At 55.5% G+C, this 19,480-nt stretch overlaps 1 protein-coding gene across 7 annotated transcripts in view; it reads left to right on the top strand.

The window, feature by feature from the left end:
- The window catches only part of NSMCE1 (NSE1 homolog, SMC5-SMC6 complex component), a 43,417-nt gene that overhangs the window by 20,095 nt on the left and 3,842 nt on the right, over nucleotides 1-19,480 (top strand). For all 7 annotated transcript variants that reach the window (XM_021086448.2, XM_085017135.1, XM_021086453.2 and 4 more), the window contains 5 exons: nucleotides 12,088-12,209; nucleotides 13,209-13,286; nucleotides 15,063-15,209; nucleotides 18,302-18,418; nucleotides 19,226-19,346. In XM_021086448.2, the coding sequence (XP_020942107.2) occupies nucleotides 12,088-12,209; nucleotides 13,209-13,286; nucleotides 15,063-15,209; nucleotides 18,302-18,418; nucleotides 19,226-19,346 (585 nt within the window). The remainder of the gene's footprint in view (nucleotides 1-12,087; nucleotides 12,210-13,208; nucleotides 13,287-15,062; nucleotides 15,210-18,301; nucleotides 18,419-19,225; nucleotides 19,347-19,480) is intronic.

The following is a 19,480-nucleotide window of genomic DNA, read 5'->3' on the forward strand; positions in this document are numbered from 1 at the left end:
CTTGTGAAGTGACTCTTTTTCCTCTGTGATTCATAAGTATTTTGCAGGGAGGGACTTTGGGACAAAGTAAATACCCCCTTTTAAACCCCCCCACCCCCCGGTTTTAGCAGGCATTGGTGTTTCTTCTCTGACTTCACTCATTCCTAAGGGGCCGCGAGGTTGCTGTGAAGTCCTGAGCTCTGCTCTCCAGCATTAACCTTTGGTGATGAATTGTCCTTTACTGTTATGTTTTCTGTTAACTTCAGTGGGTTTTAAAATCGTCTGTTGTCCCAAGGACAAATGAGGTGAACCATCCAAAATCTTAGATTGAAAAATTAAGACGATGGCGTTCCTGTCGTGGCGCAGCAGAAACGAATCCGACGAGGAACCACGAGGTGGTGGGTTCGATCCCTGCCCTTGCTCAGTGGGTGAAGGATCCAGCGTTGCCGTGACCTGTGGTGTAGGTCGCAGATGTGGGTCAGACCCCGAATTGCTATGGCTCTGGTGTAGGCTGGCAGCAACAGCTCCGATTAGACCCCTAGCCTGGAAACCTCCATATGCCGCAGGTGCGGCCCTAAAAAAAGCTAAATAAATAAATAAATAAATAAATTCCGATGACATTATTTCAGTGAGCAGAATAAGTAATACAATGTTCAGGCAAAGCACTAGTGAACTGAAATGCATGTGCCAAAAATAGATTAGGGAACGAAGTGTCAGAGGAACACTGGGGATGACAGATATTTTCCGTTTTTGTCACACCTCTCATCTGCCCTCGCCCTAGCTGTGTTTTTCTCATGCGGATTTGCACGACCATGTCTGCTCCCTTGGGCTCAGGCACAGGGCTGGACGGCGTGCATTTGGGATGAGTCAGTGATGCTGCTGACCGTACAGTTTAGTAATTCCGTCCTGTACCTGCAGTCACATTGGTACCCACCCTCTCTTCCCAAGGAGCCCTCGGCAAGGATGAGACGGACCCTGGCTCCAAATCCCTTTTTCCTCCTGCTTTTGACGATTTCACTGTGCCTTTCTCCCCTTTGGCTGTAATGAACAGGTAATGAGCGTCCCGCTGTCAAGCCTGCCTGCGTTTCCAACTGATCAAGGGGGATCAGGCTTATTATGATCCGCACCGAAAAGCCGCGTAAAATCAGCATGAAAAGTAACATCTTAAAGGTGACTCTATGCGTTTCTCAACATACAGAATTTCACAACAGGCAGTTGTGACGTGCTCAGCCAGGAGTCTTTGGGCTCTGGAAGCCCTGCAACCACGGAGGAAGCAAAAGTGTTGCTTTCGCATCTCTGGCTCTTGAGGGACTCGCTGTGTCCCAAGTCGCAGCGCCCCCTTGATGACTTTGCGGCTCAGGAAGCCAAGGCTGGACGGCCCTGGCAAGTACAACCCCTGCGTTCTTCACACTCTCCCGCGTGTGGACATCATCGGGTCTGGAATGCACTTTGTGCTGGATCCTGACCACAGGGCTGGCTGTGTGTGCAGCTGGAGGAGGGTTGGGAGGGGCGGGGACTCTTCAGTTGGGAGGGGACGCACCACTGGCAGGGGTGGGAACGGCCTGAAGACCTGGGTTCAAATCAGGGACTTAGGAGAGTGTATTTGTTTTTTTTTTCCTTTCCTGAGTCTCAGCTTTCTGTTTTATAAAGGAAGTCTTATCTACCTCATGGAAAAGCTGTGAGGATTAAACAGGGAACTTGTGTGAAGTACCTGGCACAGAGTACTTCCTGCTACCAGTTCCCTGCGCGCCCTTCCCTTCCTAGTGGGTCCCTGGCCTTATCATCTCCTTGCACATTCTGGGGCTGGGGGGCAGGTGTGCTGACTCAGAAGATCCATGAGGTCGTGGGTCGTGTGATGGAAATTGTCATGTAGCCCATAAGGCCACGTCCCCCCCCCGCTTTTTTTTTTGGCTGCCCAGTGGCCTATGGAGTTAGTTCCCGGGCCAGGGGTCAGATCGGAGCCACAGTCATGACCTAAGCTGCAGCTGCAGCAACGCCAGATCCTTAAGCCACTGTGTTGGGCCGAGGATTGAAGGATCGAACCCACCTTCCGGTGCTCCCCAGATACCGCCGATCCCCTTGCGCCACAGTGGGAACTCCAAGGCTGAATCTGAGGCTGGGATATTCTCAGAGAATCCAGAAAGTGTGGTCCCCATATCCTCCGGAAGGAGATCACGAGTGCAGGTGCTGAGATGGGTGTGAGTGACAGAAACAGCCGGCGCCAGCTGCGTGTACAGCCAGGGGGCCGCCCCGCAGTGCAGGTGTGGGTGAGGGGAGCCACTGGTTGGCTTCTGGTTTGGGGAAGGTGATGCGGGGGTGGAGGTGGGGGTGCCCAGCCCCAGCCTGGCTGCAGGTGGAGGACAAGTCAGGGAGACCATAGGAGGCTGCTTCATACTCCAGGGGCAGGTTGCTGGGGACTCAGAGGAAAGGTGCAGTGACCTGATAGAAGTGGCCAGAGCCATCCTTCCGACGACCCCGCAGGCCTGCACAAGCCATCCAGCCACCTTCCTAACAAGCCCCACGCGTACAAAGTGTGGCCATAGCGAAGACCACCCAAACGAGAACAGACGAGGGCTGTTTGTTCAGAGCTTGCTCGAGCAAGGACTGCCTCTGCTTGGGTTTTGGAGACTTGACGGCAGGCAGAGGAGTGGAAAAGCTCTACAGCGGAGAAAAGGCGAGGCTCCCGCTGTGTCCTGATTGGAGGCCATCAGCCCTGGGAAGCTGGAGGCGGGCTATCTAGAAGCAGGACGTCCTGTGATTGGTTAGGGGAGCGAACCTGCCTTTCTCTGATTGGTCCTAAGTCGGAAGCAGGGACAAGAATTAGGGGTGCTGTCAATTAGTAATCAAGACTTGGTCATTTTTGAGCCGATTATTTACAGGGATTATTGTTTGTTTCCTGGATCGGTTGCTAGAAATAGTGGTCTGACTGCCTACCAGTCTGACTTGCAGGTGGCAGGCTGGCTTTGTGGGCTGGTCAGTTGAGATAAAGGGTGGCTCCCTGAGCTGGTTGCTGGGTTGCAGATTGTGAGTCAGAGTCCTGTTTTGATATGTGTTTGTGAATTCAGTCTCTCCGAAGAGTGAGTGTGACACAGCCTGTTCCTTTGAGTTGTTCACTGTCCAGCCTCTGTGAGAAACCACAGCCCCTCCTTATCTGGTTCGTCAGGGGACAGAGTGGCCTCCATAATCTCTTTATGGCAAGGTTTCAGCCCACATCAGAATTTGAAAACTGGAGTTCCTGTCGTGGCTCAGTGGTTAACGAACCCGACTAGTATCCATGAGGATGAGGGTTCAATCTCTGACCTTGCCCAGTGGGTGAAGGATCCGGCGTTGCCGTGAGCTGTGGTATAGGTCGCAGACGTGGCTCTGATCCCGCGTGGCTGTGGCTGTGGCCAGCAGCTACACCTCTGATTGGACCTCAGCCTGGGAACTTCCCTATGCCGCGAGTGCAGCCCTAAAAAGACAAAAAACAAAAAAAAAGAAAACTGGTAGAGTATCATTGGGATCTCACGTACAAGCGTGGCTAGATTATAGTGTTAATTACCATGTTTAAAAAAAACAAGTACCAGGAGATTGCTGATAAAAATCCAAATAGTAGGCACGTGGCTAGACCGGAAGAGCCATGCCTCTGTCAATGGGACACCCCTCTTCACTTCACCCTCTGTGACCGCTGCTGTCCACCTCTCTACTCCCCGCCTGGCCTCTGTGGGCACCTGGCTCGTCAGCCTCCATAGGCCCTGCTCAGATGAGCCTGGGAGAAGCTTCGGCACAGGCACACAGCAGAGCTGCTCCCCGCAGCCCTTCCTCAGCTCCTCGTGGTTCCCCGGGGGGCAGGGCGGGGGCCGGCAGGCATCTCAGTGTTAGCCGGCCCGCCTCTTCTCCGAGGTGGAAACGAACTGCACTTGGACAACCTCAGCAGTAAAGCTCTGCTGAGAGCGGTCTGGCTTTCTGTGATGACTCCCCCGCTAAGTTGGACTCTGTCCTGCCTCAGTGCCATCACGATGAAGGGTCGGCCCTGCCAAAAGTGCTGGCCGGTAGACCTCTGGTCAGGGGAGTGGCTGATGGGTAGGTTTAGTTTACTGAACTGATAGGGATTGCAGATGTCTGGCCCCGTGTCACTCAGGCAACGTCGTCGTGGGTTTTAGGGCGCTTGCGGCATGCGGCCGAGACGCAGGACCTCTGCCAAGTGCTGTAAAGTCAGTTTTATGCACAGGAAGGCCAAGGAGTACACTTCCTAACTAATAATCTCTTGGTCTTGAAAAAAAATGGTCTCTATACCTGGAGACAGATCTGTCAACAACAGATTTTAAAACAGCCCCTTGTTAAAAGCTGTTCCGCCTGTATCCTCAGAGCCCTGAGCTCATCTCCATTGTCACAGGACATTGTCGTTTTTCTGGGGGGTTTTTTTTGATTCAGACTCCTGGGGGCTAAGGCATCAGTTATATACTGTTGAGCATGAAAAAATGTTTAAACTTTTATCATGGAAAAAGGAAAGAAGAAAGAATAACACAGCGCAGCCCCATGTAGTCCTCCTCTAATTAAAATGATAATAACTCATGACTAATCTTATTTAATCTGTACTCTTGACTACTCACCCGATAACATTTTGACGTAATTCTCAGACCTCACTGCATATCTGAGAAATAATTTTTTTTTTTTTTAACTGAATGCTCAAGTCCTTTTGTCACTGTGCCAGATGTTTGATTTCTGGTTCAGACTTTGTCACTTACCAGCCCTCTGACCTCGGTAAGTCCTTAACCTGTCGGACCCGTGGTGTCCTCTTTTGAAAAGCAGACTGTACCACATCCCGGCTCACCTTGGGTCTGATGAGATCCTGAGCAGCACCGTGGCACACAGTGGATTGATGTACAGATGTAGAGAATTATTCGTCTCATATATTTGCCACATAAAAGAACTCTCGGGAGTTCCCTGGTGGCCTAGGGGTTAGGATTCAGGACTTTCATCGCTGCAGCCCAGGTTCAATCCCTGGTCCAAGAACTGAGATCCCACTTCAAGCCGCTGCCCTCCTCAACCAAAAATAAAAACAAAATTGAAAAAAGACAGCACCCCTTCCACCCCTGCTCTTCCCAGCACAGTTCACTGGCCACTGTAGCTGTGCCATCATCTGTGCCGATCTTTCCACTCCAGTTATCTGAATGTCAAGAGGACCATCCAGGGAGTTCCTGTCATGGCGCAGCGGAAACGAATCCGACTTGGAACCTTGAGGTGGGGGGTTTGATCCCTGGCCTCGCTCTGTGGGTTAAGGATCTGGCGTTGCCCTGAGCTGTGGTGTAGGTCACAGACGTGGCTCGGATCCCGCGTTGCTGTGGCTCTGGTGTAAGCTGGCAGCAACAGCTCTGATTAGACCCCTGGCCTGGGAGCCTCCATATGCCAAGGGTGCAGGCCTAAAAAGACCAAAAAAAAAAAAAAAAGAGGCCCATCCATCATCCCCAGGCGGTTGATGGGAAAGCCATGGGCTGCGACATGACCCCTCACACATGAGTCTGGCCCAGTGTCCTTGCCTGCCAGCCTGTTCCTGCCCAGGAGTCCATGCCCTGCTGTGCCCTCGTACCCGTGTCTGGTCCAGTGCCTGGGCTGGCCCGTCCGCAGCGCCATGCTCAGGAGGACCACCCAGCAGAACCTATCAGATGAGAGCGCTCTCCTGGGGCAGGTTGGTCTGTATGTGGTTTGGTTCCCCTGGGGTCTTATTTTTTGCTGCTATTTCCTCTGCCTAAAATAGCAGTTCCTCTGCCTAAAAATTTCCTACATGTGATGCCTAGCTTGGAACAAAACTATATGTCTGCTCAGAAGTTAGAGCAGCAGACTTCCTGCTGCTCAGATATGCGGTGAGCCCTGGGTTCCAGTAGGCTTCTGGGAAGCAGGGACTCTGATTACCAAGAGGAGCTGTGTTGGTTAAATTAAAATTGAACTTTAAAAGGAGATGACATGTACAGCAGTGGCCAGAGGAAATAAACTCAAAATGCATCGAAGCAGCCCCTGCGCCTCAGAGACGTGTCCCATTCATCCAGTGCTGCCCCAGCCTGTCCCCAGTGCCCCAAGTCCTATTTTTTTTAAATGTCTTTTTAGGGCCACACCTGCGGCATATGGAGGTTCCCAGGCTAGGGGTTGAACCAGACCTGCAGCTGCTGGCCCACGCCACAACCACAGCAATTTGGGATCCAAGCTGTGTCTGTGACCTACACCACAGCTCACAGCAACGCTGGATCCTTAACTCACTGAGCGAGGTCAGGGATGGAGCCCACATCCTCACGGATGCTCGTCGGGTTTGTTAACCCCTGAGCCACGATGGGGACTGCCCCCAAATCCCATTTTTTAATTGCCCCAATGGAAAGGCATATCCCGCTAAAGAAAGAGCTGTCTGTCTTCTCCAGAGTCCGTGACTTGGCCAAAGGGTCAGGTCTGGCTGAGGCATGATGGATGCCGGCTGGGCCCGGCTGCCACATGTGTCCTCTGGGTGCAGGCGTCGCGTGTCTTGACCAGCACTGCCCAGACACTTTGCATCTCTCTGTATCAGCCGAGGCCCCTTTTATGACGCTGAAGGCACGGTGCCAGGTTCTGGAGGAATGTCTGTCCATGTGACCTTGGTGGGGGCCGGGGTGGGGAGTGTTCTCAGAGAATACTTGCTCTGCTCCCCAGAGGCTGTGTGGCTTCGTGCCCGGGAGCTTTTGGCCTGGGCTCCATTTCCACGCCGGGAAGTCTGGGTCTGCTCTCCAAGCTTCTGACATGTAAAGAGGATAACAAGAGCCTAGCCCATGGAGTCGGCGTCCTTGCAGTAGTGAAATGAGCCAGGCTAATGAGTTAGTCTCCAGCACACCCTGAGGTGATGACAGCCCGCTGTCGCAGCCCAGCAGGAGCAGCGCCCCCGGCCCCCAGGACAGGCATGGGTACACCCTGCTTATGTGGAGAGAACACAGGTGTGCAGACCTGGGCATGGTTCAGCCACCCTGGTTAGGATGGCCCTTTGCTCCCTGAGAAGAGGCAGCTGTCCTGGAAGAGGTCCAGGGACCTGCATCGCTAACTGCTGGTCATTGGTGTCGGAGGGACCCAGCCTCTGATCCAGCTCGAGCTGCAAAAGCCTGATTTTGTTGTTGTTGTTGTTGTTGTCATTTTTCCTTTTCTAGGGCCGCTCCTGCAGCATATGGAGGTTCCCAGGCTAGGGGTCGAACCAGACCTGCAGCTGCCGGCCTACGCCACAACCACAGCAACACGGAATCCAAGCTGCGTCTGCAACCTACACCACAGCTCACAGCAACACTGGATCCTTAACCCACTGAGCAAGGCCAGGGATCGAACCTGCAACCCCATGGTTCCCAGTCAGATTCGTTAACCTGATGGGAACTCCAAGCCTGATATTTTGATAGTGACCTGAAGCCTATGTTTTTTTTGTTTGTTTGTTTGTTTTCCTCAATGGGCTCCAGGAACAGGGGCAGGAGAGAGGGCAGAACCGTGCAAATTAGCTGGTTTGAAGACTCGGCTTGGGGGACGCACCCATTTGGGGTTACCTCAATGCTTCAGGGGCAAGTCAGGGGTCTCAGTAGCGAGGGTTCCCAGTTCTGGCCAACTTCAAAAGGAACGTGTTGAGGGGATACTTGGGACAGGGACACCCAGGCCTGATTGATAGCCAGGGGCCAGGCTGGAGGGGAACAGGCAGGAGCCAGAGGACACCAGGGCACAGGAAGCAGAGCAGCCGCACAGCCACAGCCACCTTCCTTCTGTGGCGGCTGGGCTGGAAGCACCTGCCGGCGCCCCTTTGTCCCTTGCTCAGCTCGAGAGGGTGTCTGATAGGCTGAGCTTGGGTTCGGGGCCCACCCTGGAATTGGGTTCCTGGTGGACCTGGGATCTGGCGCCCTCGGCTCCCTGCCCCCTGGTTCTCTGGACGTGGGACTGGTTCTCCTACCACGTCACATGTGTAGGGGAAAGACGGACTCTGGGAGTGGGGCGGCCAATTTGGTTCCTGGACCAAGTGTGATGGGGACAGAAGTGCTCGGGGACTGTGGTGCGAGGGGGTGGCGGGGTCAGTGAGGTGAGGGCAGGCCTGCCCAGGAGAGGTGCGTGTCCAGGATGCCAGGGGCTCAGGAGCCCTGCCGGTTGGAGCTGGGCAGGCGGTAGAGTTGGAGGGGAGTTTTCTAGACGCAGGTGAGGTTGGACGCCAGGCGGCGGGGGCCCCTGCGGGGATGAGAGGAAGGGAGAAAGGGGTTGCCCAGAGAATCAGGCCGAGCTGGGCAGCCCTGCTGCTGGCCCGTGGCCCACGCCACCTCTGTTGCCCCTAAGAAATCAAGTGGGGGGTTGTTGCTGGGCACGAGAGGAGCTTTTTCCCAGGCAGTGATGCAGCGCAGGGCCAACACCCCCAGGCTGGCAGCGGATGGGCTGTGCCAGGGACGCTCGTGCGCGGGAGGGAAGTGAGCCCCTGAGGCAGGTGGCTGCAGTGAGGACCGTAGTAGGAAGTGGAGTTTGGTGGGGTTTTTTTTTTATAAGATGAAAAGACCTTGAAAACATTCACGTTTCTGAAAAGGGAGGCTGGACAGCAAACCAGAGGTGGGAAAGGGGGGAAGCGCAGGGCGGCTATTAGCTCATCTCCGCGCGGACCCAGTTTCTGGAAAGTCCGACGTGGTAGAAGGCGTTTGATCTGCCCACGGGGTACATTTTTCTGAACGACACCCAGGAGAGAGGCCTTTTCAGTGGAAAATGTGAATTCTCGCTTTCAGAGGGACGTGGGACTTGCCCCTGTGTCACAGGCGGGGTGGTTCTTCGCTGCCCGAGGGCCCCCGCGGCCGCGTTTCCCAGCCTCTCATTGGGTGTGGGGCAGGTGGAAAGGGGTTTCCAGCAAGCTCAGGGCACAGACCTGGACAGGCTGGGGAGGAAGGAAGCCTGACAGCCCTTCGTGCAAGGGCGGGAGGGACACCTTCTGGGCTTGCTTTCTAACTGGGAGGCAGAGGTGGGGGAGGTCATTGGGGGGCGCTCTTGGAGAGCCTCTCTCACTCCTCTGATCAGTTTTTCAGCAGATGTGGCTAGATTTTATCATCATGTTACTGTTAGGATTTTTTTTTTTTTTTTTTTTGTCTTTTTAGGCTGCACCTGCAGCATGTGGAGGTTCCCAGGCTAGGGGGTCTGTCTAATTGGAGCTGTTGCTGCCAGCCTACACCACAGCCGCAGCCATGCCTGCGACCTACACCACAGCTCATGGCAACGCCAGATCCTCAACCCAAGGAGGGAGGCCAGGGATTGAACCCGCAACCTCATGGTTCCTAGTCGGATTCATTTCCGCTGCGCCATGACAGGAACTCCCACTGTTGGGATTTTTGCCACATCTGTGTACCATCTGTTTATTACTACTCTTTTTTTTTTTTTTTTTTTTTTGTCTTTTTTGCTATTTCTTTGGGCCGCTCCCGAGGCATATGGAGGTTCCCAGGCTAGGGGTCGAATCGGAGCTGCAGCCACCGGCCTATGCCAGAGCCACTGCAACGTGGGATCCGAGCTGCGTCTGCAACCTACACCACAGCTCACGGCAACGCCAGATCGTTAACCTACTAAGCAAGGGCAGGGACCGAACCCGCAACCTCATGGTTCCTAGTCGGATTCGTCAACCACTGCGCCACGACGGGAACTCCTACTACTCATTTTTAATTTAAATTTGCTTTTTTTAAAAAAAACATAAGCAACTTTACTTATAAAAGATTAGATCCCTGCTATAATTTGCATATTAGTACTACTGTTCTGGTCTTTGTCATTAGCTTTTCTCGGCCTCCTCAGTAGACACGGTATCTGTGTCACAGCTGTTGCCATAACACAGCTGTGACCTCCATTTGCCACCAGTGTGATCTTTTTTATTTTTTTAAACTTTAATAATTTTTTTTTTGGTCTTTCTCTCATTTTAGGGCCGCTCCCGTGGCATATGGAGGTTCCCAGGCAAGGGGTACAATCGGAGCTGTTGCTGCTGGCCTACACCACAGCCACAGCAATGCCAAATACAAGCTGCGTCTGCAGCCTACACCACAGGTCACAGTAATGCCGGATCCTTAACCCACTGAACCAGGCCAGGGATCAAACCTGCAACCTCATGGTTCCTAGTCGGATTCATTGCTGCTGTGCCACGGCGGGAACTCCTAAACTTTGATAATATTTAGGTAGGCAAGGCGCTTACAAGTACCCTTCTCCTTGAGAGGCCAACCAGATTAAGTTCAGATGCCCTGGGCTGGCCCCCTCACCCAGTCCCTTCCTAGTGATGGTGGGTAGCCTTGCTCGCCTGTCCCCTGCAGTATTATTTCCTGGGTTTTAATTTTGTTTTAACGTAAATGTTACATTGTTTTCTTGCCTTTTTTTTTTTTTTTTTAAGCTATTTTTTAGGGCCGCACCCACTGCATATGGAGGTTCTCAGGCTAGGGGTCAAATCGGAGCTTAGAGCCACCAGTCTACACCACAGCCACAGCAATGCCAGACCCAAGCCACATCTGCAAACTACACCACAGCTCATGGCAATGCCAAATCTTTAGCCCACTGAGCAAGGCCAGGGATTGAACCCGAATCCTCATGGATACTAGACGGATTTGTTTCCTCTGAGCCACAACGGGAACTCCCTTGTGGGTTTTTTTTTCTCCTTCAAGTGATTTTTCTAAAGCACAAATCTTTTGATGTTGTTTATTTTAACAACTAAAAACAGTAATAGATACTCTTGGTTTAAAAAAGTGTCATAGTACAGAAGGGTAATTCTAAGACACAAGATTTTTTTTCCTTCGCGTGATTTTTCTAAGGCACAAATCTTTTGACGTTGCTTGTTTTAACAACTAAAAACAGTAATAGATACTCTTGGTTTAAAAAAGTGTCATAGTACAGAAGGGTAATTCTAAGACACAAGACTGACATCTTCCGCCTCTGCTTCCAACTCAAAAGGCTCCCACTGCCCACAGGAGAAAGGCCACACGCTCCCCCAGCCTGCGGGGCCCTGCTCGATCCAGCTCCTGCTTCCTGCTGCAGCCTCATCGGCCCTCCCGGCCATCCTTCCTTCCTTCCCCTGCCAGGGCCCTGTCCGTCCACCCCGGCCCCCCTGCAGTGCTGGCTTGGCCTCCCCCTCCCCGGGCTCTGTCGGTGTCCTCTCTCGGATGGGCCAATGGCCCTGGGGAGGGGTGCGGGCTTCCTTGTGCGCATCCCTTGGCTTGCTCGAGTCCCGTTGTCGGGCAGCACGAGGTGGCTGTGTTGGCGGGCTCCCCACTGCTCAGTCCCCCTCTGCGTCTTGGCCTCTTCCCTGAACCAGGAGGCTGCCTGTGCCTGCCTGGGGGGCTGTGGGCAGGATGGGTAAATTACTGTGTAAGGGAGTTCCCATCGTGGCGCAGTGGTTAATGAATCTGACTAGGAACCCTGAGGTTGTGGGTTCGATCCCTGGCCTTGCTCAGTGGGTTAAGGATTCCGTGTTGCTGTGGCTCTGGTGTAGGCCAGTGTCTACACCTCTGATTGGACCCCTAGCCTGGGAACCTACATATGCCGTGGGAGCAGCCCTAGAAAAGGCAAAAAGACCAAAAAACAAAAAAAAAAAATTACTGTGTGAGAAGCGCTCAGATTCGGGCTTTCCTGGGGCCGGTGCTCAGTGTGAGCTGCTGCTCTTACCCTGCAGTTGTCATCCTTCATGGTTGCAGCCGCCCCCCAGCACACAGGCCCGGGGCGTGTAAGTGCGCAGTGCAGGTTTGATTGCCGAATAAAGGGAGGAAGGCTAGAGGTAGCCCTGGTGCGTGCGTGAAGACAGAGCCTCTAGTCTAGGGAGGGGTCGTGCGGTGATGCCCACAGCAGGTTCCGAGCACACAGCCGTGCGATGAGGTGCTGAGTCGGGATGGTGACCTGGCCGCAGGGAACTGTGGTGGTGGAGCTGGTGGGGCTCAGCTACCATTTCCCGGCCCTTTTTCTTCACGGCTCCTTCCGTGTCTTTGCTTCAGGAAGAAAAAAGCCACAGGCCTTGGCGCTTCCCCAGGGGGGCTGGGCCTTCCCTTCGCCCATTTCTGGCTTCGCCGTCTCTGTTCAGGTGGATGGCGTGATTGAGTCAAGCTACAATTTTTTGAGAGAGCGCCCCCCTCGACCCTCCTTTTCTTTGGCCTTTGTTTTCAGGCAACGCTCCTGTTGAGAAGTTGGAGGACTTCATCAACAACATTAACAGTGTCCTGGAGTCTTTGTACATTGAGATAAAGAAGGGAGTCACAGAAGACGATGGGAGACCCATCTACGCGCTGGTGAGTGCGGACAGTGCCCCCTGGTGGCAGTAGGAGGGACTGCGGTCGGGAGCCCCGTGTCCTCTGTAGTGGGAAGTGTACCCACCTCACCAAGGGCCTGGAGGGAGAAGAACCCTGGGCCCAGCCGCCTCCCTGTCCTGGCCCATCTCCGCTCCCCACGGCCCCCGTGGTCTGTGGAATCTGTAGTGTCCTCTGCTGTCATCAGGGTCTGGGGTAATGGGAGCGCGTGCCCAGCTCTCAACCTCAGCGCTTGCTTCGCTGCCCCACATGGAGCCCCTGCCTGTAACCGGGCAGCATGCATTTGGTTTTAGTGTGTTTGCTGCCGGTTCTCGGCAAGAGGTCACCCCCAAATGAATGGGCCGTTAGAGCTACAGGAATAAAATGCCTTTTCACTTGGAGTGAGATAAAGAAGCTATGAGAAGGAAAAATGTGTGGGGGCCCTAAAGATGGAGACCCATATGGAGCTTCTTGTGGTTCCAGATTTTTCCCTCCCAGTTAGGGAACGAGGTGAAATATAGATGAGGAAGCGCCGACCAGCCCCCCTCCTTGGCTAGAGGACTCCTACCAGCTAGAGAGCAGGCTCCTACCAGCAGCCCCACACAGAAAGGGGCTCTAGTCCGGAGTTTCCCAAACTCTCTTCTTTGGATGAAAAGATAATGGAGTCAAATGACATGGCAATGCTGGGTTAGGTCCTTAAATCAGATTTCTTTACTGCCAGACTTCTCAGCGCCTTATGCATTTGAAGCTCCGTTAGCACGCAGACAAGTCGCCCAAAGTTAGCTGAGTTTAGAAGATACAGCACAACCTTGGGAGTTTTAAAATCTCTGAAAATTCAGCATATTGATGGGGCTAAAGATGTAAGCCTGTGATATAAAACAGGTTACATACTCATCCCTGTGGCCTGCTGCGCCTGGACGCGGGAGCTCCGTGACTGGCGAGGCAGAGGGAGAGGCAACTGGTGAATGAACGGCCTGACCCGCATGCTGACTTATTTTGTAGGTGAACCTTGCCACGACTTCAGTGTCCAAAATGGCCTCAGATTTTGCAGAGAATGAGCTGGATCTGTTTAGAAAGGCCGTAAGTACACTAACTCCCATTGCCCATTGGCCAGGCTGCTTCTGGGAAACTTGTGTCTTTCATCAGAGACGGAAACGATCATCTTAGAAAGATCTCAGGGAAACGTGCGAGAATAGAATGCGCTACATGTATGTGCAACTGGGTCACCATGCTGTACAGTAGGGAAAAAATTGTATTGGGGAAATAAATATTTTAAAAAAAAAGAAAGGTCTCAGGGAGTTCCTGTCGTGGCGCAGTGGAAACAAATCCAACTAGGAACCAAGGTGGTGGGTTCAATCCCTGGCCTCGCTCAGTAGGTTAAGGATCTGGCATTGCTGTGAGCTGTGGTGTAGGTCCCAGACATGGCTAGATCTGGCATTGCTACGGCTGTGATGTAGGCCAGCAGCTGTAGCTCCAATTTGAACCCTAGCCTGGGAACTTCCGGTTGCGGCCCTAAAAAGCGGAAAAAAAAAAAAAAGTCTCAGAAAGCCCACTGCAGGGGGATGTCACCAAGCACCCCACCCAGAATTCACAGTTGCCAGCTGATTGCTGGGGGGCGGGGGGGGGGTCGCCACGGCTGCTCAGGAAAGAAGAGCTGGTCTGGGTTTGAGCGGCAGCAGGCCTCCTGGGCGCTTGGTGCAGGTGAGCAGGTGTTACTGCTTAGTGCTGCCGTGTGGTCCAGGACTGGCTGCAGCATCACCCTGGAGGGAGCTTTCGAGAAAGGCCGGATCCCAGTCCCCACCCAGACTGTTGAATCCGAACCTGCATTCTGGGAAGGTCCCTCCAGGGTGATGCACTTGCATGGCGACATTGAGAGCCGCTGCCCTGTCACTGTTCACTGAGCCACCTTGTCGCTTACCTGGCTGAGCACCTGGTTAAAGACGGGGTTCTGAGTCCGGATGTGCGATGTAGTAACTGGGAGGTAAAACTCCAGGTCTGTGGGCTTCAAGGCTTCGAGGGCTGAGTCATAGGGTCATTCCTTTCTAAGCTTCCCCTGGGGACGACGAGCAGCCAGCGTTGAGAACCAGGCTCCAAGATGCCAGACAGGTGTGTGGGCAGAAAGCCTGTCTTCCCAGCAGCTCTGCACTGCTATGGGCAGAAGCCATAGGGCAGCCCGCCTGCCAGCCTCCCCCGGCCTGGCACCATGGGCACCATGCCTCTGAGGCCGCCAGGGGTGCTCTCCTGCTGCGCCCCCCCCCACCGGCTCTGCTTTCCTGTCACTTAGGCCAGCCTCGTGGTCTGCTCACGTTTCACTCTCAGCTTCTCCATCTTCAGGGAGGTGAAATGACCCTTCTTGATTTAAGGGGAGGCATTAAGATCATTCATTTGGGGAGTTCCCATTGTGGCTCGGTGGAAATGAATCTGACTAGTATCCACGAGGACACGGGTTCGATCCCTGGCCTGGCACAGTGGGTTAAGGATCTGGCGTTGCCGTGAGCTGTGGTGTAGGTCGCAGATGCAGCTTGGATCCCGAATTGCTGTGGTTGTGGCTGGGCCGGAAGCTACAGCTCCGACTTGACCCCTAGCCTGGGACTCTCCATATGCTGTGGGTGCAGCCCTAAAATAAAGACAAAATAAATAAGACTCTTCACTTGGGATGGCGTTACAAGAGTGACTGTGGAGTCAAAACTGAATGTGTTATGGTTTTTGATGCATATTATTGTTTTCCTGAAGGCTCCTAGATTTCTGCCTGAGATGTGAGTAATTTCACTGCACCCCTGTCGGGGTTGGTATCATTGCTTCAAAGTTATTTTTGCCGATTTAATAGATGAACGTGGTACCCGCTGTTTCTTCTAGCTGGAACTCATTATCGACTCCGAAAGCGGCTTCGCGTCTTCCACAAATATCTTGAACCTGGTCGATCAGCTCAAAGGCAAGAAGATGAGGAAGAAGGAGGCCGAGCAAGTGCTGCAGAAGTTTGTACAAAACAAATGGCTCATTGAGGTACCTGGTCCCACAGATTCTCCAGCTTGGCTCACTTTTTGGAGGGAATCATCATCTTCCCTCCCCAACCACCCTGGATCCCACGCGTGTCTGTGGAGCCAGGCCCTTTCAGGCCCCTCATCTGCTTCGATGCCCACAGTGACCCTGCGAGGAGGCCTGGAACCTCCTGGTCACTCCTGTGACCTTGTCCAGGGTGCCCCAGCTGGAAGTGGCCAGGCCTGTGACCCGGGTCCACGGGCTGGAGGCAGTGTGCACGCTGGGTAGGGGTACAGCGTGAGCACCAGCCCTGGGCCCAAATCCCGGTGCGGGTGTCCCCCGTGTCCTCATGTCTACTGAGGGGAGTGGTGGCATCCACTCCAGGTGCGTCAGGTGCCTGCTGCTGGCCCCTCAGGAATCGCTGTGACGGCACGGTTCTCAATGGCAGCATCACACTCTTCTGGACCCGTGCTCTTGGGTTCTTGCACTTAGATGGCGGCCCTTGAGGCGAGGAGCTGGAGGGAGCCGGGAAAGGTTCAAGCTTCTAGACGCCCTGCGTCTAGTTCTGTCAGCTGGAGCAGTCAGATGTCTCCGCTCTTTTTCCACAAACGCACCCCCGTTTCCAAGAAACCCAAGCCGGACGTGCTTAGCGCCGCCCTGGGTCCCACAGCCCTGCCCCTCCGCTGCCCATCTGGGCGGGACGTGCTCAGCTGGGCCCTCGACTTCCTCACTCAGCGGTCAGGCCCGAGGCTGGAGGCTGCTGCTGTGGTAACGCCATGCTTCACTTCCCTTCTGGGGAGAGGTCCCCTCTGGTGTGGTGACAGCAGTGCTCTGAGTGGTCGATCTCTTGGTGGAGGGGACCCCGGCAGCCTGACCAGAAATAGTCAGTTCCTGAGGGACTTTGCTGATGGGAGGAAAGGTCTGGCGAGGCCACAGCGGCCAGGTCAGGGGTGGCAGGTGGGGGGTGTGCCAGCATCTCTGGGCACGTCTGCACCTCAGGTCCTCCCGGCCGCCCTGTGACGACACGGAGCCCCTTAGCTCTGTTCCGTGGCCGAACCACGGCAGCCCCATGATCTGGGTGAAGTCCCACAGCCGGCAAGTGGCAGGGCCATGCTCAGCCCCCAGCTCGGGTGACTGCAGGTCCCTGTCAATTGCTTTGTCACAGTTTTCCTTCCTCTCTGGGGTGGATTTGGCAACACGGAACGTTCTGGGGCAGCTCGGGTCACAACCCCACGCTCTGTCCTCGGGCAAGCTCCCTGAGGGCCAGGCCTGCGCCCTCCTCGTGGCTGCACCTCAGTGCTCCTGAGGCCCTGGTAACTGCTTCCTGAACGGGGCGGGAGGATGGAATCCCAGAGGAACGCAATGTATCTAAAACATACCGAGGCAGTGACACCGGAAATCCTTGTAGATTGGGAAGAAGCGGTGTTTGGATGGGGGATCACGTTGCTGAGAACACGTGTCATCGTGTCATCCTCCCCCCGCCCACCGAGCTCACCCCCTGTGCCCTGCTTGGGGCCTGCAGGCGGTCGTGCATATCCAGCACGATGCTGTCACGTCACCGCGCAGGGCTGGAGGCTGTCCTTTGCTGCCCAGAGAGGGGACCAGGGAAGGAAAGAATGTGCTTCTGGGGGCTGCTGGGCTTGCCCTCGGGCCCAGCCTCCTGTCATCTCTGCTTCTTCCTCAGTGACATGGAGATGCTGGGGCCGCCTTCTCCAGGGGCGGCCCTGACCTTGGGGGAGACGGTGGCCTGGAGGCTCTGTGAGCTGAGCCCTGGCCCCCACAGCCCCACAGGCCTCAGGGGAGCCCCCTGGCTGGCTGAGCCCTCGGGCCTTTCGCGGACGAAGGAACAGGCCCGGTGCAGCAGAGGATGCGGTGGGCAGGCCCCCAGGTGCTCTGGCTTTGCTGCTGCCCGTGGCAGTGGCTTCTGGTCTCTGGGCCGTTTCCTGTCTGGAGGATGAGGACAGTGACGGCTTCGGGTGTTTCCTTCGTGAGGGCGGAGTGCTCTCTGAATGGTCAGCCTGGGGGTTGCCGTGAGTCCTGTGGCCCTCTGGAGGAACAGCTGAGGGACTTTGGGGTGGCTGCTGGCCGGTCCCCTGACCTGCCTTCCTGGGGCAGTACCTTGATCAGAGGGACCACGGCCTCTCAGAATGAGACTTTCCCCAGGAGCTGTGCTGTGCAGACTTTATTGGCCACAATGGGAGACTCACCAGTCCCTGGACAGGACTCTGCCCCGGCTCAGCTGAGTGTGGGCTGGGCAGGGTCAGTGGGGGGAGGCCCCAGGACCGGGGAACCCTCAGAAGGTGTGGCCCCTTGGAGCTTGGATGCCATTCATTGACTTCAACGGATAAACTTCCACGGACCCCTGTGACACCTGTCTGCCTCTGGGTGGCTCTCAGCCTACCTCTTCCCTGTGAGGTGGCCATGGGGTCAGCCACTGCAGTCAAGGGTTTCTGTATTTCCTGGCTTTCTCAGGGTTTGGGGGTTACACGGCCTGGGGACTGTTTGGATGTGGGAACCGAGAGGCCCTGCCACCCACGCCACCACGATGCAGCCTGGGGCCTCCCTGGACCCGCCCTAGCGTGGTCCCGAAAGTGGCGTGGCTAGAGGTAATTAGAGACCACCCCTGCGGAGGCTCCAGGCAGGAGTGCTGGGAGGCACCTGCAGTGCTGCTCCTGGGGGCTGGGGGTCGGGGGAGAAGAGGAGGGAGGGGGCACCTGGGTCTGGGCTGGGAGTTCGCCCCCAGGGGTCACTGCCTCCCTTTCCTGGCCTCTGTCCTGCCGTAGGAGGGCTGGGGCAGACCTCGCGTGTGGGTCTGCTGCACAAGGTCCGTGATGCCAGGAGGTGCACGTACGGCGCTGAGATGATGAGGGGTCTGGGGTCCCCCCCTCGGTTTCCTTTCAGGTCTTTCCCAAGTTTCCCTGCTCAAGGCTCTGCCAGGGGCCGGCGTGGATGCCCGCTGGCTGGGTTGGCAAAAGCCTGTGGGGTGAGGGGTGTACAGGCCTCTGCCCCTTTCTGGGCTTTTCTCGGGCTGTGGGAGCAGAGGCACCGGGCGGGAAAAGGGCATGCCTGGTGTGCCAGTTTCCTAAAAGATGCCGTGTCCTACCGTGTCCCTGCAGAAGGAAGGGGAGTTCACCCTGCACGGCCGCGCCATCCTGGAGATGGAGCAGTACATCCGGGAGGTGTACCCCGACGCCGTGAAGGTCTGCAACATCTGCCACGGCCTCCTCATCCAGGTACCGCGGGCACCTTCTAGAAGTCTCTTTCTGGGCCCAGGCCTCCGGCACTGCTGCCACCTCCTCCGACGTGGGCAGCGGTGGGCATCTCCTGCCTGGTTCCTCTCTCCTCGTCTCAGGGCTTTTGAAGTTCTCCTCCAGAAGGGCGCTCTGAGGTCTTTCGTGCGGCCCGTGTTATCCTGGCCGTTGGGGGGTGAACATCTTTTTGTCTCAGCCGTGGTTTTCCCAGCTTCTCTTTACACTGCGAATTTCGTAGGGCTTCGGAGCAGCGCAGCTGGACCAGTGCTGGGTGTTTGTATTTCCTTCTTTGTAACGTCATCTCTTTGGCAGTTGTCACCTGCCCTGGGATGAGCCTCTTTCACGTCCGTCCTTTTGGGCACCTGGCGGTTGTTTCCTGGGGTTGAATGCCCGGGAGTGGAGCTTCTGGGACAGAGCACGCACGCGGTTTGTCTAAAGCTTCTGATCCGCGTTGCCAAACTGCCTGCTGAAAAGCTATAGCCGTCCTCACGCCCCTTCAAGGGGCCAGGGGTGCTGGGAGCCCTGGATTCGGGGTGGCCTGGCTGCTCTGCAGGGCCTGGCCCGCGGCCCCCTGCTCTGTGTCCAGCCTTGGGGGTCTTGAGCTCCTCCCCCTGCGCTCATCTGTCAGATTCTGCACTAGAACCCACTGCACCCAGGGCTGTGGGACTGCTCTCAGCATGACTCTGGGGCCTGGAAGACAGAAGCACAGAGCCTGCGGGATGGTTTCCCAAGATTTGTGAACATGGAGGTGGGTTCCCGGCCCCACAGCCATGACCTCTCTCTTTTCAGGGTCAAAGCTGTGAGACGTGTGGGATCAGGATGCACTTGCCTTGTGTGGCCAAGTACTTCCAGTCCAACGCGGAGCCGCGCTGCCCCCACTGTAACGACTACTGGCCCCACGAGATACCAGGTTCGTGTCCCCAGCCGCTCCCTCTCCCCCGGCCCCTGCGGGTGGGGCTGGCAGGGCGGGGCCTGGCCCGGGTGCCGGTGCCCAGGCCTGTAGGGCACCCCGAGGGGGCAGGACCTGAGCCCCACATGCTGAAG

Source organism: Sus scrofa, chromosome 3 (genome assembly GCF_054392235.1).
Source record: "Sus scrofa isolate SSC_HxYL_T2T_F1_AM1 chromosome 3, Sscrofa_HxYL_maternal_Yorkshire_Landrace_v2.0, whole genome shotgun sequence".
In the NCBI taxonomy this organism is placed as follows: Eukaryota; Metazoa; Chordata; class Mammalia; order Artiodactyla; family Suidae; genus Sus; species Sus scrofa.